The sequence below is a fragment of the Microcaecilia unicolor genome, chromosome 6 (genome assembly GCF_901765095.1).
Source record: "Microcaecilia unicolor chromosome 6, aMicUni1.1, whole genome shotgun sequence".
NCBI classification, from domain to species: Eukaryota; Metazoa; Chordata; class Amphibia; order Gymnophiona; family Siphonopidae; genus Microcaecilia; species Microcaecilia unicolor.
The window spans coordinates 61,215,637-61,240,045 of NC_044036.1; the positions used below are offsets into that span (position 1 = coordinate 61,215,637).

General features: G+C 41.5%; 1 protein-coding gene across 3 annotated transcripts in view; it reads left to right on the forward strand.

Annotated features, from left to right (window-relative positions):
• PRKACB (protein kinase cAMP-activated catalytic subunit beta) overlaps positions 1 to 24,409 on the forward strand; it is a 298,573-nt gene that overhangs the window by 265,097 nt on the left and 9,067 nt on the right. For all 3 annotated transcript variants that reach the window (XM_030205781.1, XM_030205780.1, XM_030205782.1), the window contains exons 7-9: positions 5,159 to 5,254; positions 8,101 to 8,223; positions 16,884 to 17,048. In XM_030205781.1, coding sequence (XP_030061641.1) covers positions 5,159 to 5,254; positions 8,101 to 8,223; positions 16,884 to 17,048 — 384 coding nt within the window. The remainder of the gene's footprint in view (positions 1 to 5,158; positions 5,255 to 8,100; positions 8,224 to 16,883; positions 17,049 to 24,409) is intronic.

Below are 24,409 nucleotides of genomic sequence, written 5' to 3' on the forward strand. Positions count from 1 at the left end.
AGCCCCCACTGATGCATAAGCAACGAGTATGAAATGCATCAGAGGAGGTGGGCCCAGCAGGGCCTTTGCACATGTGATACAAAAGCTCTTCCATAATGAAGTTAATCCCTGATACTGGGCTGTTACAAGGGGTGATGTTTTGGAACCAGAGGAAGAGGAGAGATCAGTATTGTTCAAAGTACTAGGTCAAAGTAAAAGTAAATGTATATTTTAATACTTCAGTAAAAGTACAGTGAAAAGCACATTAATATATTTACTTAAGTGAAAGTTTAAAAAGTTATTGGCTAATATAACACTTTTTGAGTAAAATTACCACAGGTACAGTGAATACAACTATTAATGTTTTTATCCTGAAAAAATTTACTGCTTTACAATTCAATCCACTTTGCTTTTAGTAAAACTAAATTTTTGAAAATGACTATCATTCATGCGAGTGTGCTTGTGAGTTATTAAACCAGCACAGTTAAAAAGATGTTCAACAACTGTACTAACAGAAAATGGATTGTTCAATCTGATTAAAAAAAAGTTCCTTAAATTAGACCAGACTGCGATATTACTGATGTCTGGTCTGCAGGTATTGATCAAGAAAATCTCTATCTGAAACACTTGAGTTCCGCATAGCAAAGAGTACTTTATCATTATCATCTGTGGTAGTGCTGTCAAATTCATCACTTGCATCTTCATTTTTATCTTCATTATCATTCTCATGCTGTCCAATTACAAAGAACGCTTTCACAAAGTTGGAATCATTATCTGTTGTACTAACCATTTTTTGTCTGAATATATTTGAGAACTGATGTAAGAATGTCAAATGTGTGGGAACCCTTCAGTTTTAAGACCAGACAGCAGACTTCCTTTTTTAAGACTATCAATCCAGTGGACAGTCACCCCAATGTAAAATTTTCCATGGAATGACCAGCAGTCTGTTGTGATAGATGTCTGTTCACCAAGCATTGCTACCAGCTTCAGCTTTTTCTCTGCTTCCAAGTGACCCAACTCATCACTGTTTTGTTTGACTGGAAACCAGTTAACCAGTTCAACAAGGCAACTCCACTGTTCCTATAGTACAGCAACATTTAAGATGAGATGATCCACATTTTGCATGACGAGGTTTGCAGTAGCAAAATCCTGTTCCTGGTTTTGCTGTTTCATTTGGTTTACTGAGGAGTCATCATTTATATCTCACATTTGCTCTTACTTTTTACTTTTAGCTTTAAACATCAGATGTAACTGAGTAAAAGTAGTAAAAATTGGTGATGATATTACTTCAGTAAAAGTAATAAATGTTATTCTGTACTTCTTTACATGCAAAAGTAACAAAACTTTTTACTTAGGTACAGTAACTAGTTACATTTACTTAGTTACTATGCAACATGGGGAGAGATAGAGAGAGGAATTGCAGCTGGGCTGAGACACATATTTTTCTTCTGTCCAGCGGGACTGGAAGTGAGAGGGGAGGTCTGCTTGTGGGCCAATAAAATTGTTGGGCCCAACCTGTGCCCTACTCTACTTTAGGAGCATACATTCTTATATGACACTTGATGCTCATATTTGACAGGATCTAATCAATCATGGGATATTTTGGTCTTCTTATCTCCAACCCTGCTAAGTTAAGATTAGAATGTTAGTTTCTTTATCTGTGTATAGATGAGACACCCATAACCGGTCCTATCTCACAGCAGAAAAAATACTTTTTGATGCAAGATTTATTTGTTGTCTTGAACTGTCAGCGCCTGCAAGAAAAGCTATGTTCCTAGTTCACTGAGAAAATTGGTCTTGCTGTGTGCTGCCCCAGAATTTGATTGATAGAACCTCAGGTCAATAACATGATCCACAGGCAGCCACGCTTTATCAAAGCAGCCATTGCTTTAATGCTTTCAGGTAAGGTTAGGGCCTGGAGTGAGGCATAGTCCCACTCCAAATTTTAATCTGTTTCAAAGGGTTTAATGCATTTGGAACAGTCAAGGCAAAAATATACAGTGATTTGGGACTCGGCACATTATGGCTCAAACATAGTGGACGTTCTACTCTTTGAAAATCCATGCCTAGAAGGTCATCTTTTTCTCAAAATAGGATTGTGCCATCTGGTAGAGATTGTTCCCAGGCTTCTGGAGGACCCCACTTCTAAGAGCCCATTTGCCTACATCAAACTGGCCTCATGACTTCCTCCCAAGGATCTACACCTTAGAGCATATATGGAGCTCAACATGGTACCTAAGCAGAGTGTCTCAATGCAACATGCATGATTCTAGTGCACTGTATGGTTGCTGTGCCTGTAAGCAGTGCTTGGTATCTTCTTTCAGATGCTGATTCAGGTTCTAGTTAGATGCTGTGCGTATTTTCTTCTATATTGGTGCAAGCACTCTGCCATAATTACCTTCTCTTTATAGGAAGGTGCATCAATGGTGGCTCCAGAGTAAGTTTCAATCACAAGTCAACCCTTGATGTTACATACATTGGGGGATTCTCATCTATAGAAGTGTTTCAGTGTTGAGCATTGTCAGCTTTGGGGCAAACTAGATCTGGGTGTTGAAGATGATTCAATTTAGTGGCTATCTGGCACTTCTGACTTTTTCAATGTTTTAAGCTGCTATCATATCTGTGTTCTGTATGTGGAATTTGATGCAAGCTCCAAATGAAATGATACTCATCCAGAATATCAAACTAACAGAGATTTCTTTATCAAGCAGATGAATCCAGAGACAAGTGGGTTGTGACCATCTACCAGCAGGTGGAGATGGAAGGGAATACTGAACTCTGATTATAGGATAGTGAGCAACCTGGTCAAACAGCATTTTTCTCTATCTTGGCAGGCAGATGGACAATTTCCCCAGCAGCTCCTGGATTCTTCTGGAAGTGACTCCTTTCCCAGTTTGCTAGTTCAGTTGAACCCGGAGGTATTTAGGTTCAGTGGTACACCTTGTGGTGCCAGGTCCCTCCTCCTTCCCCTTTCTGCCACTGAATTTTTCCCTCCTCTCAGCTTCCAAAAAAAAAAAAAAAGCGGGGGGTGGGGGGGACATTTGGGAGTTTGTGCCTTCAAGTGATACTGATTACTGTATGTGACTTTGTGCTTTGAGGGGGTTGAGCTGATATGGCATTGGGGTGAATATTAAACTTTTTATTACCTTTGGTCTTGTTCGTGGCTTCTCATTGGGTCTTGTTCGTGGCTTCTCTTCATTTCTCTTCTTGTCAGGTGAGATTTACGGCAGCTCCTGCGGTTTTATGGACTCTGGGACAGCATTCAGTGTCAGAGACTGAGGGTTTCCACTGCTCTTCTCCTTTGGTAATAGTGGGCTCAGTAACTTCCCACGTTGGGCTTGGCGTGGTGCTGACTCCTTATGTGGCTGTGAGTCATCGGCATCTGCCACTTTGGCAGCCATGTTGGATTCACATGGGTCAGAGGCTTCCTCCTTGCCAGGTCCTTTGCAGGATTCTCTTTCTGCAGGGGCCTGAGAGTTTCTCCTTCATGCTTCCTCTGCTGCACTGGGTTCTCAGGAGCCCATCTCTCCTAAGTTTGTGCTCCTTCTCCATCAGGCTTATCTCCAGAAGCGTTCTCAGGGGAGACTCTCCTCTGATTCAGGTAACCGCCAGATGCAGCCTACCAAGTGTGGAGGCATTTGGACTTCATTTCTGAAGTGGCAACTATTTCTCTCCCTTCTGTGGGTCCCCTGGGGGAGGGGGGCTTTGGCTGCTTCCCTGCAGACCTTACTGCCTGAAGGGTTGGAGGAAGGAGAGACCGCTCTGGGTGAAGCTGATGATACATCTGTCCAGATGTTCCATAGGGAGGAACTGCCAGCATTTATAACTAAAAGCCATGGAGGTTTTGAACATTTCTTCAGCTCACTCTCCATCTTCCTCGGCAGCTAATCCCATGATGGCTAGCGGAGAGAGGACTGTGCTGCGGATTTCGCTTCTCTGCATCTTCTCAATGTCTGTCGGGTCCTGAGGCGGTACCTGGATGATACTAATGAGTTTTGCTTTTATCTTGTGTGGAGATCATAAAAAGGGTGAGTTGGCCTCAAAGGCAACTATTGCACAGTGGGTCAAGAAGGCTATTTTATCCGTATATGTCCTATAGCCTCCACTTCTTCTACAAGTGCATTTGACCAGGGCTCTTTCTATCTTGACGGAATCCGATGCCTTTTCTCTGGAGGAGATTTGTAGATCTGTGACGTAGTCATCACTGCACACGTTTTCCAAATATTACTGGATTGATGTTGCGGCTAGGTCAGAGGTATCTTTCAGGGCTTCGGTGCTGTCAGCTGGCGCTTCTGGGGCCTTCCCTCAGTGATCACTGCCTTGCTTCTTTCCACTTATCTCTGGATTCATCTGCTTGATTATAAGGAAGGAAAAATTATGTCTTACCTGATAATTTTCTTTCCTTGAATCATAGCAAATTAATCCAAAAGCCCTCCCTCAGTATGTGTCTTAGTTTGTTGCTGTGACTATGGTTATTGCTGATGTTTGCATACATTGGGATTGTTGCTATTTGTTCTTTGCTCATCTGACTTTGAGGAGGGAGTAGATTCCTGTTGGCATGTTCTTCCTTCTGCTTTGTTACCTGAAAATACAGACTGACCAGGCTGCTCACCATCAATTATCAGAGTTCAGTATTGCCCTGTCTCTACCTGCTGGTAGTTGGTCACAACCCACTTGTCTCTGGATTCATCTGCTTTGATTCAAGGAAAGAAAAGTATCAGGTAAGATGACATTTTTCCTTATTGTGCAACATTCAAATCCTCTTACACACTTGATATTCTCCGCTTTACTTGTGAGTCCATATGCTAGCACTTTGTGATCTATCTTTTCTTCCTACTTATTTATGCAGTGTAAAAAAAATACTTGTTGCATGATTGTATCTAAAAGAGTTATATCATAATAGAAATAGAAGCAAATTTGCATGAGAGCAATCCTTTGAATGCTAATGTTTTACTGATTATATAGGAACAGAAATCCTGTATTAAGCATATATTAGTTTATTAATAATTTGGATTCTGTTGACTACATATTTGACAGTACATAAAAGGTGTCAGGCCTCAGGCTGATGCCCAGAACAAAGGGGCTTGAATAAATTCCATATGATGGCAGTATTGCTCTGAAAATGTAGATTTTAGGCTATGACTCATCCACTGAGTAAGTTTATTCTCTGAATTACTAGGTCACAGACTTTGGGTTTGCCAAAAGAGTAAAGGGCAGAACTTGGACGTTATGTGGAACTCCAGAATACCTGGCACCAGAAATTATTCTCAGCAAGGTAAAATACCAGTTAAAGAGCAGCTTTTGATTAGATTATAGTTACTTAGTGATTGTTCTGAATTCCTGAGGAAACATCTGCCTGTTGAGCACTATGGTGACAATTCTGTAAGTTGGAGCCAAGATTTAGGTGTCCCATGCCATATGCTTAGTACCAATTCTATAACAGCATCTTGGCATCAAGATTCTGATATAGAATTCTAATATAAGTTGGCATTAGCACACGTAAAGTTAGGTGGCAACAATTATGCCAGTAATCCTTAGGCACCAATTTATAGAATTGTCCTTCACATCTAAAGGATGATTAAATTTTATAAAGGACCAGTAGAAATTCCAATTCTTTCATGAGCCTTTGACTGCTTTCAATCTGCTTATCTGCCTAATGTTTTTTAAGAACCTAAAGGTTATATTTTTAAACATACATTTAATTTTCATTGCTTGAATTTTAGGAGTCATTAAGTATGATAGTATTTTACTGAATTTAGCTATGATAAAATGCCTTCCTGTAGGTTTATAACACACTTAGGGCAAGATTCACTAAGGGGATCTTTTACTAACAATTAGTGCATGTTATCTGCCACAAGGGCCCATTTTATTCCTAAGGGCCCTGCTGCAGATAACATGCTCTAATTATTAGTAAAATACCCTCTAAGCATTTGACCCATAAACTTAGAATAAGAGAAAATCCTTAGTGGATCAGACTTGTAAAGTTTTACACTATCTAGGTTAAATATTAAAAAGTAATTACTACTGAGCCATATATCATACAGTAGAACTATTATCATTTTATAGGCTAGCTATATTGAAACAATCATTTAAGACATAACTTATACAAGAGGCAGGCAAAAAATACAGTAAATTTGTATAGCTTGAAAATGTATGTACCATATTTGACTGCCCCCCGTATTATATAAATATATTTCCTTTAAAAATATTTTAGTCAATTATAATTACAGCTGTAGAAAGATATGTTGAAGAGCTGAAATGTAGTATACCATGATTAAGGATTAGTGTCACAGGGAGCAGAAGAATAGGAAAAGCGGTGGTCCACAATTTGAAGATGGTCAGATAGCCTCTTTTAAGGCCGCTGATTCTTCATATGTCCCATAAGCACATAGAGTATTCCATCATTCGTAATATGAGGCATTTGAATTTTTCAAATGTAAAACAATGTGAATGGCTACAGCAGTCATTATATTGAACAGCTTTGAAGATTTTGAACTGACAGGGATGCCAGGTGTAGATGATCGTAGTATGATTATTTTATAGGATAAGTGATCTGTGATGGAGAAAAGAGTTGATATTTTTCCCAGATTTGTGACCAATAGGATTTAAGATTATTTCATATATTATTTTACTGTACTAAAGTTCCAGGGTCTTTATTACAAGACCAGCAAGCATCAGATGGAATCCAGGGCAGCTTCACCAGTTTAGCTGGAGTCCAGTATACTTTATGAAAAATGAGGTATGAGGATTCTAGTAGTGCAGCTGATAATGATGGACATATAGTTTTGACCAAAACCAGTCTTTAGACAATAGCGAGATGTCCAATTCTTTTTCCCAACTGGTGATCGAAGTGGAGCAGAGTGGGATCCTCATTAGTTGTATAGATTGTATATCTTAGAAGCATACTTTGAGGATTGTAGTAGTGATGGGCAATATACTGAAAAGGTTTTTGATTCATCAGGAATGGATATATTCTTTGAGAGCAAGTGAAAGTGGTTCTCAATATATTGGATAAGCATTTTCAGTGTTTCTTGTGTTGGGATTGAAAACCATGTTGACTGCATATAACCCTGAATGGGACTAAATTACCATTTGAGATTAATTAAGAAGGAGACCAAATGTTAGCATTACACTATAGTTTACAAGTTTTAAGGTGATATTTTACAATTACTACAGAAGGAATTGAACCACAGAGAGATCATAGAGTGGTTAGATTTGCTTATTTTAGTTATTGGCACTGTTTGAAATACTGTACCTTTTGTACTGTTCTTATTACTAATTTTGTTACATTTGTAAAATTTTATAAACATGGAAAAATATTTTAGCAAAATCCAGAAATATTACATTCAATAAACCTTGTATAAAGAAACTGTATAAAAGAAAAAAGTTTTTGAAGAACCATGTTGTTTTTGAATTACCACTGTTTTACTTTATTTTTAGTAGAAATTTTCTTTTCTACTATAGTTAGTACAGCTCTTTAAGCACCGAAGAAGCTAGGAACGTCTGAAGATCTGTGCTAGGTCTAGGGTGCCTTGGGTTGCAAAAACAGACTCATTCAATTTTGATGTTGGGCAAGTTTGTTCTCTGCTTCCTATGGCACTGAAGGGGCTGAGTATTGGAGAAAGCCTGAAATTAGCATGATACACAGCAAAATGGAGCAGGACCGTGGCGGTAACGCACAGTTGCCCTGGCCTGGAGTGATTCTTTAGCTGCTGCACATCACCTTTTTGTTTTCATTTATTTTTTAACTACCTTTATTTTTAATTTGTAGTTATTTCAAGTTGGCATCAGCTATTAAGCTCTTTAGTGTAGGGCTCTTACATCAAAATATAATAAAGCACATGAATAGGAAATGCTTCTTGAAATTAATTCCTCAAAATTCAATAAGTAAACTTTGGACTAAAGATGCCAAATCAGAAATGAAAAGAATAAAGCATTTGTTTTCAGTAAAATGTATTGCCATAAAACCACCATTACTCACGTGAGGAACTGTAGGTTAATTATAGGTGTAGCATACTACATCATTTCAGAAAATTAACTACAATGAACTAAAGAGCTTAAATAATATTTATTCTAAATTCCTTGTGATTAATATTGCTGCTTCCTCTCATTGTTTTAAAGGGCTACAACAAAGCTGTGGATTGGTGGGCGTTAGGAGTATTAATCTATGAAATGGCAGCTGGTTATCCTCCATTTTTTGCAGATCAACCAATTCAAATATATGAAAAGATTGTTTCTGGAAAGGTGAGCAATGACATATTCCTAAGTGGTTGGTTTTTTTTGTGTTGTTGCATTTCTGTGTCTCGCGTTTTATGCATAGTTCATTTTCTGCGATTTTATACAGCATCCCCCTCATTCTATATTGTTAGTGCCATTTGTGCGCTAAGGTTATAGAATAACAGCACTTACACACATAACTGAATCACTCATGCTTGTAAGTGATCAGCTAAGCACAATTCTGCAAATTGTATACACAATGCTTTTACCCCTGCATGCTGTATAGGTTGCCCAAATTTGGGTGTGGATTGGTACATAAACCAGTTAGTCAGTTGTGCTGACAATCAGTTACTGGAGCTAATAAGCACTTGGCTGTAATTAGGAGTTACCTATGGATCTGCCTCATTCCATAGAGAGCAACTCCAAAGGGAGCGTGGCCATGGGAGGGGCATAGGCAGGTCAGGGGCATTCCCAGATATTTGAATACCTGCATTTGTGTATGTAACTGTCATCAGTTGGGCGTGAGCATTTACACCAGCCTTTGGAAGGCATAAAAGCTTGTGTCCAAAGTTAGACAAAAAATGTGCAATAAGTTACTACTCTATAAAGGATGCTCAGCGCAGAACATCCTTTATAGAATACCAACAGTGCGGATCATCCCAGCGCCTAACTTTGGGCACTATTTATTGAATCTACCCCCTAGTGCATATTTGCAGGGGTGTATATGTGGGGGGAGGGGGCATGGGTGGGTCCCACATTTATGCATGTAACTTATAAAATAGTATGTCATCGGCTAAAATGCAACATTTAGGCGTAGGGATTTACATCTGCCATAGACCAGGTATATGTGCTTGCCAGCTTAAGCTCTGTTCTGTAAAGGCATGGGTACTCAGGTGCGCTTATAGCACTTAGGGGGCTTTTTACAATGAGGCGGTAAGCCCAACGCAGACTTACCGCATGCTATCCCGGAACTACTGCTGGCCCAACACGGTCGCTGATAGTAGTTTTGGCTCCAGGGTGCGCCATTTCAGGCATGCCATAAAAAATCTTTTTAATATAGCATGCTGCTAACCCGGCAGTAATTGAGCATCGCCGCACACTGCCCGGTTACTGCAGGAGCCCTCCACTGGGTTACTGCGGGAGCCCTTACCGACACCTCAGTGGGTGGCAGTAAGTGCTCCCTGCCGCATGGCCACATAAGTCTTATCTTACCACATTGCCATTTTTTGGGGAGGCATTTTACCCACTGCAGTAAAAAGGCCCCTGCCGCTACCTCAGGGCCCTTTTTCTTGCAGCTTAGTAAAAGGACCCCTTAATGCCTAACATTTTTAATTCATTTTGGCATCTATCTTATGGCACAATAATACTTAATTGTCCATCCATATGTATTGTTAAAGAAGTCTTGACTACAGTGATAGCATACTGAAAAATGTTTTTCTCCAAAAATTCCAAGGTCTCTTAGCCTCTCTCCCCAGGGGGCACCAAGACATGAGTCTTGGCTCTTTTGAGAGCGGATTCGACCAGTGCTTAGATCCATTTGTTTGGTATATGCGGCCTCAAAAGTTTTTAATAAACATGAAATGGTGAGGAAGCAGGAGCTTCTTGAATCCCAGAGTTGTTTGGACTCTATCCATAGAGCTGACCACCTTATTGACTTGCTGTACAGAGACGGGTTTTTCCCATTGCTTCATCTGTACTACCTTAAGGATTCTGTGCATGGGCACTGTCACAACTTCCTTGGGGTAGAGGTGGGAGGGGAGGAGAAGGCATCAAACCAGAGAATTTCCAGTGTTTCAGCCCTGGGCTTATTCTCCGTTTCTAAATCAATTGGGACAGACTTAATGATTTCCCATATAAAAAGGAGAGCGCCTCTAGAGGGGACTTTCTCCTTTCATGTAGAGGAGAGGAGTCTGAGGGTAGACTAAAGGATCCCCTTCTCCAGAAGGCCCTCTGGTGCTTCCACAGATACCCAGGAGTTGTCAGAATCAGACTCATAAAAGTACTCCCCTGAGATGTCTGAATCTCTGCCTGCCTGGCATGACTGAGTCCTAGGATTGGGGTGTCAAGCTACCAGGGATCCTTGGTTCTCTGAGGAGGCTCCACCTCCCTCAAAAGTGGCTGGAAATCAACACCTGTTTGGTGAACAGTAGCTCTGAGGTCCTTTGAGGCCTCAGCATCAGTTGTGCTCTCTGCAGACAGTGCATGGGCCTCAAAGATAGGTTGGAGCTTCTGAGGAGCCTGCACCGATGCCCTTGATGCCCTAGCCTCCTGCCAGTCAAATAGGCACTTAATCTGCTCCTCAAGCATGGTCCTAAGCTGCTCCTCAAGGGCTGCCATTGATGAAGATTGGGTCTTGGCCAGAGTGGTCATGTCCTTAATGTCAGGGAGGTATCTGTGACCTGGTCTGGGCTTAATGGAGGCTGTCATGTCTCATCTGGTTCCCGGGAAGGTGAGCAGCCCTCACTTTGGGGGTGCTTTGAAAGGGATTGATGCAGATGCTTCTTGGCCTCTGCTCGATGCTTGGCATCTGAGTCCCTTGGGGTCAACAAGGATGATGATGAAAGCTTCCTAACCCTAAGGAAGGGATTGGAGGATGCCTGATCCCAGCGACCACTATCAATGCTTGATATCAAGGAAGGTAATATTAGCCCTGTGTGAGGGTCTTACACAAGAAGGCAAACAGAGAAACATTGCAAACTGCAATGGAGAAAAATGATTTAACACAAGCTCTGGGGATGAGCAGTAAAACACATTCAATTGCGCCTCAGAATAAACAGGACTGAGTTGGTCCTGGGTGGTGACATCACCAATTAGTATGAAAATTAGCATCCTGCTTATCCTTGGAGAAAAATGTCAGTGTGATTAGGCCTCTGCAGTTGCCTTGGTCATTTTAGGCTCTGTTACATGTTTTTATTGTCTTCTTTTGTTGAGTGCCACTATATCCCAAGTTTCTGCTGCAACTTTGATTATAGTCTTAATTGTTCACAGTTAGTTTTTTGCCATTTCAGATTTTGATTTTGCTGCATCCTTTAAAAAAAAAATTGTTTAACAATGGCAGAGAGAGAAAACTAATGGTGTCAAAAGATGCCTGTACTATAATTGCAAGATGTCTACAACTAACAGTTGAATCAACTGTATGTGCTGTCTGGTTTAGAGCATGACATTGACTTCAGCATGTGCTCAAAGGTGTTGTCTAGAACCAAACAAACGCTGAAGATTGTACCTACTTGTCATCTTCTGGAACACTTTGAAGTCTGATGTAGTGTCATCAGAACTGAGGACATTGGTTATTGAAGTAACAAAGAGCTGCTCCTGTAAACCATGACAATCCTTCAGTATTAAGAAGAGGGTCATTGGAGTCAGATCTATGAAAAGACCCAGGAGCAGAGAACTTTCCTACTCTTTTCATTCAGCCCATCAGAAGGGTTCCTTAGAGTCAAATTTGGATCTGTGGAGAGTCAACACAGAGCTGCCATTCCCCTCCCAGGTGGCTTTGTCTGGAAGTGAGTTCAGCCTCCTGACTTGAGACTGAACAGCAAGTTTCCTGAGGTCTGTACCATTGCCATTAGTACCTCCTCTTTGGCTACCCACAAGAACTGGTCTTCTTTTGAGAACCCTCCTGATTTAGCCCTAGCATGCTTTGAGAAAGAACTCAGGGCCAGATGCACTAAACTTAACGAGCCCTTAAGCCATTAACGAGCAAGTAGTAAACCCTGGCATGCACTAAACACTTTTTTCCGACAACGGTAGCAGCTAACGAAAGCAGAATGCAGATGAGCAAATCGTGTAGAAACCCTATTGTAATGAGATGCACTAACCTTTTCCGATTGCCTTAACGCTGGAAAACAGTGGAAAATCTAATGAGAGGTCTGTACGTCTCGTTGGGGCTGCGCGGCATTGGAAAAATTATTAAAATGTAAAAAAAAAAAAATCGGGGGTGGGGGGGGGCTAAAATGGCCAAGTGCTCATCATGGACGGCCATTATGGCCGTTCTACACCCGAAAAACCGCCCAAGTGCTTGTCACTTTATTGATAAACTAGTAAAAAAGGCCCGTTTCTGACAGAAATGAAACGGGCGCTAGCAAGGTTTTCCTCGGAGTGAATGTGTTTGACAGTGACTGTGTGTGTGTGAGAGAGAGAGATAGAATGAATGTGTGAGTGTGTGTGTGTGAGAGAGAGAGTGAGACTGTCTCCTGTGTCCCCTGCCCCCCTTTCCAGCCACTCAGCGATTGTTCTATCTCCCCTGCTCCCCTTCCAGGCACCCAGCGATTCTCCTCTGTCCCCTTTCCCCCCTGTAGCCACCCAGCGATTCTCCTCGCTCCCCTGCCCCCACTCCAGCGGTGTGTGTGTGAGAGTGAGTATGTGGAAGACAGAGACAGTGAAAGTGTGTGTGTGTGTGTCTGTGTGAAAGTGTGACTGAGAGTGAGTTAAGAGAGAGAGTGAGAGTGTGTATATGTATTTGTGTCTGTGTATGTATGAGACAGAGAAAGTGTGTATGTGTGTCTGTGTGAGAGAGTGTGTATATGTGTGTGTGTGTGTGTGTGCGCGTGTCTGTGTGAAAGAGAATATGCGAGGCTAGTGTCAAAATGAAGAGACAGCAGCAAAAGTTTGCATAGCAGAGCACAACCATTTGAGCCAGTTGTTACTTTATCTCCCCTGCCGTCCCCTCCATACCCAATGATTCTTTTTTTTTTTCCATCCCCTCCGTGTCCCGTGTGTGTGTGTGTGAGAGAGAGAGAGATGCTAATAGTCCCTGTGACAGTGGAGGGTCAGTTGCTCCTTATAGGCAGTTGAGAGTGAGAGAGAGTGTGCATGTGGTGTTTTTTTTCCTCCCCTCTCATCTCCTCCGTGTCCCTTGTGTGTGTGTGTCTGAATACAACGGTTTATTTTGTTTTTATTTCTCAAGTGTAATGAGAATGTGAATATGTGTGTGTGAGAGAGAGAGAGAGAGTCAGAGATAGTGTATGTGTGTGTGAGAGTGAGTGTGTTGAAGAGAGAGACAGTGAAAGTGTGTGTGTGTCTGTGTGAAAGAGAGACTGTGAGAGTGATTTAAGTGAGAGAGTGAGAGTGTGTATATGTATGTGTGTCTGTGAAAGAGAGTGTGCAAGGCTAGGGTTCAAAATGGGAAGACAGCAGCAAAATGTTCCATAGCAGAACACAACCATTTGAGCCATTTCTCAGTTATAGGCAGTTAAGAGAGAGGGAGATAGTGAGATAGTGAAAGGGAGTGTGTACTGATGGGGTTTTTTTCCTCCCCTCTCATCTCCTCCCTGTCCCTTGTGTGTGTGTGTTCTAGAGAGAGTGAGAGAGAGGTTAGTTTGGATGTTAGATATGCAGTGAGAGGCAGCTGTGGGAGGGGGGGTTGTATTTGAGGGAGTCTGCCACTCTCCTTGTTCTGTGTGCCACATGTGATGTTACTGAGGTGCAGCCAGGCATCAACTCCTTGTGAGAAACTTCTCTGACCTGCCTTCTGTGATGTGTGCTGCTGTTGATCGTATCTGTGGTCTCGGGACAGCCTGTCTGCTGACACCATCACCCAGCCTGTCTGCGTCGCTTGAGTGTTGAAAAGCAGCAGCAACAACAATGAAAAAGACCTGCCTCTCTCCTAGCCCGATCGTAGCTACTGTTTAGTGTTTTTTTTTAATTGGTGGCTCGTGCCAGAAGGCAGATTAATGATCGTGTGAGGACATTTTCGTGGAGTTGCTAACAGTAAAAAGAAAGACGTATGGTGCCCTCGAGATGAATTAAGTGTATTGTTTTGCGATGTTGTCAGTGTTCAGGCTGCATTTTCACCTTTTCGTAGAAATCCTGAGTTTCATCAAAAGGAGATCAGGCTGACAGGCGGTCTCAGCGTCTTGTTCTTGAGGACATACCTTTGACACCTTTGCTGCATCAGCATGCAAGCGCTAGTTTTTTTGAGTGTTAGGGAACTTGTTTTAGTCATCTCACATTGGTCGTCTGTGCAGCTGCTCCTCCTCTCCCCTTTGACGTCGTTGGCTGTGCTTCTCCGGGGTTTTCTCCAGGGGCAGTGATGTAAGGAGAGAGGCTGAGCGGCTGCAGGGACCTGGCAGTCTGAGATGGTTCTGAACGGAGGTGCGTTGTATGAGTTGTTTTTCGTGTGGCCCCCCCCCCCACCCGTCGTCGATGGTGAATTGCTCCTCCTCCGCCCTCAACGTCATAACGTTTGACGCGAGGGCGGTGAATTGCTCCGCCTCCGCCCTCAACGTCATAACGTTTGACGCGAGGGCGGGGCCCAGAGACTGTGTTTTTCGAGGCTTCAGAGCTTCGAACATACGAACCTTGGCTTCAGTGACGTCAGAAGCCAATAGAACGTTGAGGGTGCGTTTTATAGGGAGCAGATGGGCGTGGCTGAGTACTGAGGGTGAGTAGTCCCAATAGTAGCCTAGCCTACCAGGAGGACAGGAGTTCAGGGCTTCACAGCCACAGATGGAGTGAGCTTCAGAACTCTGAGGGGGGATTTTATTTATATAGATGTTCAATAAAGACTTCATACAACTTAAAAAAGTGGAAAAAAATCCAAGTGCTCGTCCTTTTTTTTTTTTTTTTTTTTTAACAAAACTATTAGGATTTGAACTCACCACCTCTGGATTACAAGACCACTGCTCTAACCACTCGGCCACAACTGTACTTACTTGGATGTCCCTCCCTTACTTCCAGGTTTCCCGTCAGTAAGAGAATCCTTAAAGCTCTCTTTACACCTGGTTGATATAGGCACAGGCACTTAGCATGTTAATTCTGATGGTAGTGCTAATGAAACTGGTCCTGAAAGCTTCTGTTCTAGCACCATGTAGTATGGCACTGAAATATGTGCCTCTGCATCAAGACTCAGTGCTGAGCTGAAGCTGTAGAGCTTTGGAGAGGGAATCTTCTTCACTTGTTCAGCAATTTTCGGCCTCAAGACATAAGGCACTATCTCAAATGCTTAGTAAATTTATAGTTCTAAGGCTGGTGCAAACAAAAAAAAAAAAAGTGACAGCAATGTAGCCTGTGACAGAGAGACTCTCCGTTTCAGGCTCTCGAGCTTTGGCAGTGTGTTTTTAACATTTTGAAAGAACAGGCCGCATTGCTCTCACTTTTTTGTGTGGTGGTATTGCCTCCTGACACAGAAAGAATACACCCACCACCCCTGACTGTGTTACTGAAATTGATGAACCATAACGCAGGCGTTCTGCCGAAACACAGCTCGTGTCAGGTCCCCTCTTTAAACTTTGGCTACAAATCCAGTCTTGGAGGCCCATTTTGCATTGTTGTTTCTTTTCTGTACCTTGGATTCCCTCTCCTTTGTTGCAGTAGTAAATAGTCCACATAAAAGTATTGCTTTGTGTTCAAAATATTTTTTAGGTGCATTCTTTCTGCAGCAGATATGTAAAAAAAAAATATCATATTGTTTCCTAGAAACAACATACAGAATTAGGGCACTTTTCAGTTGCTTTTATTTGATTAAAAACTTGCTTATTCATGTAGAATGCCCTCCCCTTCCCAAAGTGGCAAAAATTGAGTGCTTTCACAATATGTGCACTTTTATTAATGTTTAGGAAACACATTTCACCAACATGAGTGTTTTGGTAGGATTGGAAAATAAATGTAGAATGTTCAAATGTTGTTTTCCATACATACTGCACCAATTTCTGCACCAAGTTTACAGAACAGCTGCCAGTTACGCATGTAAGTGCAAGGTGCTATTCTATAAACTTGGCACATATGGGGCCAGATTCTATGTAAGGTGCCTAAAAAAAATCAGTGTGGGAAACATTTCTGCCTAAACGTATTCTATAAGTGGCGCCTAGATTTAGGCGTAGTTTACAGAATACGCTTAGTTGATAACACCTAAAAGTAGGCACATCCATTTACACCAACGAAAATGTGGTGTAATTCCCTGCATGTAGATTTACGCGCACTGGGCCATATTCTATAACTATGCACATAAGTTTGTGTGCAACTGCTCTTTTAAAATACTAGCGTAATTCTGCATTTATGTGCCTAACTTTAGGTGCGAGCACTTAAACCATCTCAATGGTTGTTGTAAATGCTTGCGCCTAACTTTAGGCAGCCAAGCGCATAAATGATAGTATTCTATAACTTGAGTGCATAACTGCCTGACACCCCCAACCTGCCCATACCCGTCCCGGGTCCACATCTCCATTGAAGTTGCACGTTCTGAAACATGAGCATGCAACTTACAGAAAAGCGACTAAAGGCAGTCATGTGTGTAAATGCTATTTGGTGCCAATTATAGCCAGTAATTGGCTGTTAATTGTAGTTATATGCGCGACTGACCGTATTCTATAATTTGCACTCACAAACTTGTATGTCAGTCACAAATTTGAGCATGCAAGTTTATAGAATTAGGGGGTATATGTAAATATAACTCGTGACTATTCATTAATGAAATCCTGCAGTCCAGGCTGGTTTATGGCTCTCCAAGATTGTAGTTTGACACCTCTGACCTAGAGAATAAAGCTTGATTAAGGACTTGCCCTTTCAAATTATTTATCGTAAAGCTCTAAGATTAGCAGATGTGTGCAAACTGGGCTATTGAGCATACTTAAAAAAAAACCATAATATTAGAAACTGCAGTATGGAGTCATGTTCATATGATTATAACCCTTTGTTTCCAATCAAAGAAAGCAAATGAATATGCAGTGCTTGTGTATATCTTCATGTAGGTACGATTCCCATCTCACTTCAGTTCAGATCTAAAAGACCTATTAAGGAATTTACTTCAGGTAGACTTAACTAAACGATATGGAAATCTGAAGAACGGTGTAAATGACATAAAGAACCACAAGTGGTTTGCTACTACAGACTGGATTGCTATTTACCAGAGAAAGGTAAGAATTCTTAGTTAACAGACAGAACTTTTGGTTTGACTTATGGACTGGGAACCAAGAAAACTTGGCTGTAATCCTGTTTCTGTCACTGATATTTATTGTGACATTGGGAAACTCATTTTATCTTGCAGAGTCTCTGAGACAGTGGCTTATTACAGCTCTACATAATTTAAGTGTACAGACATGAGGTACTATATAAATGCTAAAGAAAGAAGAAGAAAGCGGTTAGGTTAATCCCAATGCAGCGATGCTGGTTAATAGATGACTTGTATCTCTGGGGGATTTTTTTCCCTTAAAATAGCATGCAGAAAAGGGAATTCTCACAGCTTTCCAGAAGACCAGCTGATTTTAAGTTTTAACATAAGCCATGTGGAGTCAAATCAAAATTCCATCAAACTCAGCATCTTTTCTGTGAGAATGAGTACTCCAGGCCAGTGGGAGGTACCTGGCAGATCTCAAAGGATGGAGCTATTCCTTGCTCTCCCAAGACTTTCGCAAGTCTGCTTGGCTAATAATTGTATATGTACTACTTAGGATTACCATATTTCCAAAGACAATAAAAGAGGACAAAAAAAAATAAAATGCTGCCCCAGCCAGCCCCTGGCCCTGCCCCACCCCCCACTGCACAGTCACATTGATCCAAGAAAACCAGATTCTGTAAGCAGTTAAAATATTGGTAAAAGTAGCAGAAATGCATTTTCTTTCGTAGTCTAGAAACAAAATTAGAAAAGATGTACATTTCAAAAAAAGCAAACATCCATGAGCAGCATGTCCCCCTCTCCTCTCCATCCCCTTCTATCCATGTGCTGTATTTCCCCCTTTTCCCTTCCATCCATGTACAGCATGTCCCCCTCTCCTCTCCCTTCCCTCCCATCCACAAGCAGCTTGCCCCCTTCTCTCCCTCCCATCCATGCCGAGACTTCAAGTGGCGGTAGCCTTGCAAGACTTCTGTGAAGTCTTGTAGTCTACAACCACCCAGTGGCGTACCAAGGGTGGGGGCGGTCCGCCCCAGCTGCACGCCGGTGGGGGGGGGGGGTGCCGCGCGCCTGTTGGCTCTTTGTTTTCATGCTCCCTCTGCCCCGGAACAGGTTACTTCCTGTTCCGGGGCAGAGGGAGCATGGAAATGAAGAGCCGACAGGTGCGCGGCACCCCCCCCCCCCCCACCGGCGTGCACCCGGCGGGGGGTCTTTCGCCGTGGGGGGGCGCTGCACCTGGGGGGGGGCAGGGCACATCGGCGATCCACCCCTGGTGTCAGTGCCCCTAGGAATGCCACTGCAACCACCTCAAGGTTCTGGATTACGGTTTATGAAATCCAGTACAAATCATGGAGAATTACAGTAGCATGATAATAATTCCTTTAAAAAACTGATTAAGATACCAAAAATTTCTTAAACAAAGAGGTTTTTAAAAGTTTCCTAAATAAATGAGAACCAGTCAGTATCCTGAACTGGATCAGTAAACAATTCCATGTACAAGCAGCCAAGAAGGCAAAAGTAGAACAAAATATCATTTTCAGATGAACATTCACACACTGCTTGAATTGGATACGGGCCTCTACAGGTAACCAATACAATCCTCAGGACCAGAAGTACTTTCTCTTCTGTTATAATGAAAAGTCTCCCTTTGAGTTCTGCTCATCTGCCTTGTAAATATTCTGATAAGTTATACTATTAATAGAGTATTTATAAAACTGTAGGTACAGTTCTCCATGTGAAGCAATCCATTGTGTATTAATCGTGTGTCATTTGCGTGTTATCTGATGATGTTACTGGATGAGTGCCGGTAGCATCGAGGTCTCATTGATATCCAGAAGGAGTGGTTTGTTGTACACAATTCTGACAGAAGTGTGATATCTGTCTTACATTTGCAAGTTATCCGACACTGTTACTGGATGACTGCTGCCAGCATTGGAGTCTCATTGATATCCAGGAGTGGTTTGTTGTACACAATACTGACAGAAGTGTGATATCTGTCTTACATTTGCAAGTTATCCGACACTGTTACTGGATGACTGCTGCCAGCATTGGAGTCTCATTGATATACAGAAAGGAGTGTACACAATATTGCTGTACACAGTATTGACAGAAGTGTGATATCTGTCTTACAGCTTCAGACTCCTGATGCAGGCCTAGTGGCTGAAACACGGTCCATGTCAAGTCTTGAACTTGAGAATTAAATCTCGTTGTCACACGTATGTGAAAAATACAACATAAAATTACCCCTAAAATGTCCTGGGCTGCTGTTCAGAATTTTCAGTCTGGAAATAATGGTAATTGCCATATGGAAATCGATCAGTGGAACACAATTGTTTAAAGATAATTAACTGGGGTTTTCTCACCCTGCCTGAACAACAGGATATCTTCTGACATTTCCTTTAAAACTGCAGTAGAATTAAGGAAGATTTGGAGGAATAAGCCCCAAGTTTTAGAACTTTGTATATTACTGTCATGCATAAAAAAAAAATGTACACCCTGTGCTTTGTATCCCATGATTGCAGTGATTTAATGATGAACCTAGTGTGTCAGGAAAGGGGACAATACATCCATATTGCTCAGTCAGACATGGTTAGAATTCAGTCATTTTGTTCTGAGCTGTCCAGGATTTTATACATAAAATATTGTGGGCATGTGTTTGCATCTACCTGTGAGGAGAGACAGAGATGGGGAGAAAACCATGTGGTGAAAACATAATGCCTTTGTACATCAGAAAATAGATTTTTCTTATTCGTTATTTGTCACTTCTTTTCCTATAACAATTATATCATAGTTTCTTGTCTCATACAGCCACTGTAGTTTTTAATTATTTGGCATTTCAGAGTCAAATCTGTTTGTACCTATGTTGGTGGAAGGTGAAGTGATTTGTCCAAAGTCACAAGGAGAAATGATGGGAAGAGTGGAATTTGCTCAGCACCTGCTGTTCTACTAGTTCTTTTTAAAATCTAATACAGAGTAGCTTTTGCTTTATAAAGTTTGAGGTAAAATTTGTATTCAAATCTCTAACAATAGGTTATAAAAGGAAACTGGCTGTTTTGCTATACTGGCTGACAGTCCAATAGTTGTGGTAATCAGTAATGTACTAATTACTGCCAGACAGGATACTATTAAAACATCACTGTATTCTTTGTAATAACTGGAGGCATGGAAGGGAAGATTTCATGCAGCTGAACTGTAATTGTGTGTGTGTTTGCTTTTAACATGCACATCTAAAGATAATGAAACTGCACTGAGTTTACCTGTTTCTGGGACTAGATCAGATTTGGTTTCAAGAACAGAGCAAAGCATTTAATATTTTGTTAGATATGCTGTGTGAAACTGAGTTCCTTTGTTAGATATGCTGTGTGAAACTCAAAATGTGCCTTGGAAGTATAAAAACATAGGGTTTTTTTTGACTTGGTAGATTCCTCTTACTCTTTTCTACATTCAGCTCAATCCAGAACCAGGGCTGCGAACTGGTCCCAAGAGCTTTATTTGCAATTACCCATGGATGTATTTTTCTCTACTCTATATTCCCCATCTCTCCCAGATTTACTGTATAGTCACTACAGTAGTGGAGGCCATGGAGCAGGACTCCTAAAACCCTACAATTATGAGCCCTATATACAGCCACTGGGTATTAGCATTGCATAACTACAATTTCCTCTCCAACATCCTCAGCCAACTGAAGAAGCAGAAAAGCTGAGCCAGGAATTGAACTCGAGCCCCTCTACTTGGCAATGTACAGCACTGTCAATGAGCCGTGTGGCCAGCCAAAAGTAAGAGTAGCATGAGTCAGCTATGCTGAAATATAGATACAGACAGAAAAAGAATACAAGTCTAATTTTATGTTGTATTAAACTTGATATCAAGCAAATCAAAGCGATTCACAAAGGTTCTAAAAACAATCAGAAAGAACTACAACTAGAAACAGACAAAGAGAAAGCAGAAGATGAGGAAGAAGAAACAGAAAAGAGGAAAGGAAGCTGTGCCGACTGGTTCCAGGCAAAATGATCAGATGTCCCTGCCAAAAGCTAGGGAGAATAGATAAGTCTTCAAAGATGACAGAAAACTTAGGGTATGATTTTAAAACTTGGGGTATGATTTCTCAGCTCTAAGATTTGGTGGAAGGGAATTCCAAAGGGAGGGTTCAATATAAAAGAATGCAGAGAGACATGTGGAGTTAAGTCTGGAACAACTGATTGGGGGGGGGGGGGGGTTGACAACTGGTTGCCAGTAGAACAGGGGGTTACACAGTGACTACTAGGGGACAATAAGAGAAGAAAGATAAGACAGGACCCCTGAATGAAGGACTTTGAGTTATTGTCAAGTATTTGTGCTGAATATGATATGGGACTAGAAGCCAGTCGTGTGACACTGATGCTATGTTTTTTGCAAAATGATTTGTTTTCACCAGACTAGCTTAAGCACAGTGACAGGGTGATTTTAGGAGGATCAGGCCCCATTTTTACTTGTCTAGAAAGATGGTTTTAGTATGCAAATCTACGTACACATATAAGTAGCAACTTCAGAAAAGGCATATAGATTTTTTTTTCTGCTGGTAAGACCTATTTTACCAACAGAAGAGGGTGGTTATAAAGCTGCCCAGCAGTATACACATATTAAATTGTGCATGGTAATAAGGTATATGTATTTACATGATCTCATGTGTAGGCATATCAGGGGTAGAATTGCAAAGTAAGCACACAGTTTATAAAAAAAACAAAAAAGGCATATATGTGCATACTAATACATGTAGTCCCAAACAGGTATAAATGGATGTGGTGCAGTTTAGCTATGATTTCTTCAGGGTTTAGGAGGCTATTTTACAAAGACAATGTAGATACCTATGTTCTCTTAATAAACTACACCCAGAAGAGGCACCTACTTGCCTGATCCCAATCTCTCTGAACCCAAATACAGAGGCAGATTTAGATCATTGGCACCAAAGACAATATATGATGATTTGGGGGAAGAAGGGACAAAATGGTTGGTGTAAATAGTCCAATAAAGCAAAAAAAAAAAAAGGAGGTAAAAACCCTCACGATACCGTGAGTTATAAAACCAAAAAAAAGTGAGGAAAAAACAACTTAGGATACCAAAAGACGCTTTATTGTATAAAAACGACCCGACATGGTGTAAATAGTCCAACAGATTGAGAAGGTATGAGTTTCATTAATTACAAAATTACTACTGAAGAAGGAGGAAAGGTACTTTGAAATGAAAGGTGTTCATGGACATTACCTTGCTAAATAACAGTGTAAAACTAACAAATTGTACTGTTACTGAACTTATATTATGTGTGAACTTATATTATGTGCGGAATGGAAGAGTGGCCTAATGGTTAGAGCGCTGGGCTTGACATCTGGAGGTGGCTGATTCGAATCTCACTGCTGCTCCCTGTGATCTTGGGCAAGTCACTTAACCCTCCATTGCCTCAGGTACCAGCTTAGATTATGAGCCCTCCAGGGACAGGGAGATACCCAGAGGCATATTTTCAAAGCACTTTGGGAGGCTAAGTTCCATAGGTTTCTATGGAACTTTGGGAGGCTAAGTGCTTTGAAAATGAGCCTCCCAGTGTACCTGAATGTAACTCACCTTGAGTTCAGTCTCCAAACCATCAAACAAAAAATTCCTGACTGAGTGGAGGTAACATGTCGCCATGATACAGGATGGAAGCTGAATATCTGAGTTCTGTACAGCCCTCCCTATTATCAGCAAATTATCACCTGAAAGTCTACCTCTACCTCACATAAACAGCAACCTCATAGCTGAGAAGTGGGTTCGGATAAAGATTTGCCTACCTTTCTGGAAACCTGGAATCCCCAGACTTTGAATCTGGGAGATGGGCTAAAAAGATTTTTCTTTGTAATGCACTCATTGGATGGGGCCAGTACGACAGGCCTCTAACAAGCTGCGAGTGGTGATTTTTAAGAGCCTGAATATTGCGCATAAGAGGCAAGAGCTCTCCTACCAGAACTCTCACATACTTTGCTTTCAAAATTATTCGCAATATGTGCAACAACTATGTAAGACTTTTACCCTGATTTTCACAGCACTGCATAATAAGCAAATAAGATTAGCCCTCCTCTACCCAGCTAAATTACGAGTTACACATGATGGACACGCTCAGGTCTGAGCATCTACAATCCTCTCAAACTATCTGCAGACCTTGGAAGCTATACTACATAACATCAGCTTTTTGGTTGGTGGAGAAGAGCTTCAGTTTGGGCATCTCTATTTGATGCCAGTGTTCGTGGATATTGTTTGGAGCAGGCCTTGGTGGGGCCTACAGTAGCACACTGTTGCTTTGAGGTGGATATCAAATCCTGCTAACATTGAAAGCTCATTTTGGGGACCCTGGCTACCAGTTGTGGTTTTTAGCCTTGCAGATGTATTCCATACTAGGCGCATGGTTTTGGTGTCGTTATAATAGCTCTGGGACATTATTCAGCTTTATGACTTATTTACAGGATACCAAAACTTTGGGACCTGCCAGGCACCTATACAGTCTAGGTTATCTCCAAGGGAAGTTAGGTGGGGTGGGAGGGGTTTTGGTGAATCGATACTTACATATTACTGGAGAATTTGACTATGATCTAGGATCTGGACGTTTTTTAAAAAATTCTCTTCTTCTCTTAATTGGCGGGGTGGTAATTGGTTTTTAGGGGGCTGGGGAGAGGGCTAGGGCGATGTTAAATGACAGGACCCATACAATGATGGGTTGTGAGTCTTTTTGGGATATGGGGGGTTTCATAGGGAGGGAGAGGGTATCGGGGGAAGCTTTGTTCACATCTCTTTCAGGAATTCTTATCAATTTGGAGAATACTGTGGCTCTTTAGGGGGTGTTACCTGATGCTAAGGTCCACCTTGGGAGTCAGCACTAAAGAAAAAGATATGAGGGTCGTTGTTGATAATATGCTGAAATTTTCTGCTCAGTGTGCAGCGGCAGCCAAAAAAGCAAACGGGATGCTAGGAATTATTAGGAAAGGGTTGATGAATAAGACTGTAAACACTTTAATGCCTTTGTATCACTTCATGGTGCATCCGCATCTTGAGTAGTGCATTCAGATCTGGTCGCCGTATCTCAAAAAAGATATAGCAGAATTAGAAAAGGTTCAAAGAACAGCGACCAAAATGATAAAGATGATGGAACTCCTCTCATATGAGGAAAGGCTAAAGAGGTTAGGGCTCTTCAGCTTGGAAAAGAGACGGATAAGGGGAGATATGATTGAGGTCTACAAAATCCTGAATGGTATAGAATGAGTAGAGGTCTATAAAATAATGAGTGGAACGGAACGGGTAGATGTGAAGCGTCTGTTTACGCTTTCCAAAAATACTAGGACTAGGGGTCATGCAATGAAGCTACAATGTAATAAATTTAAAACG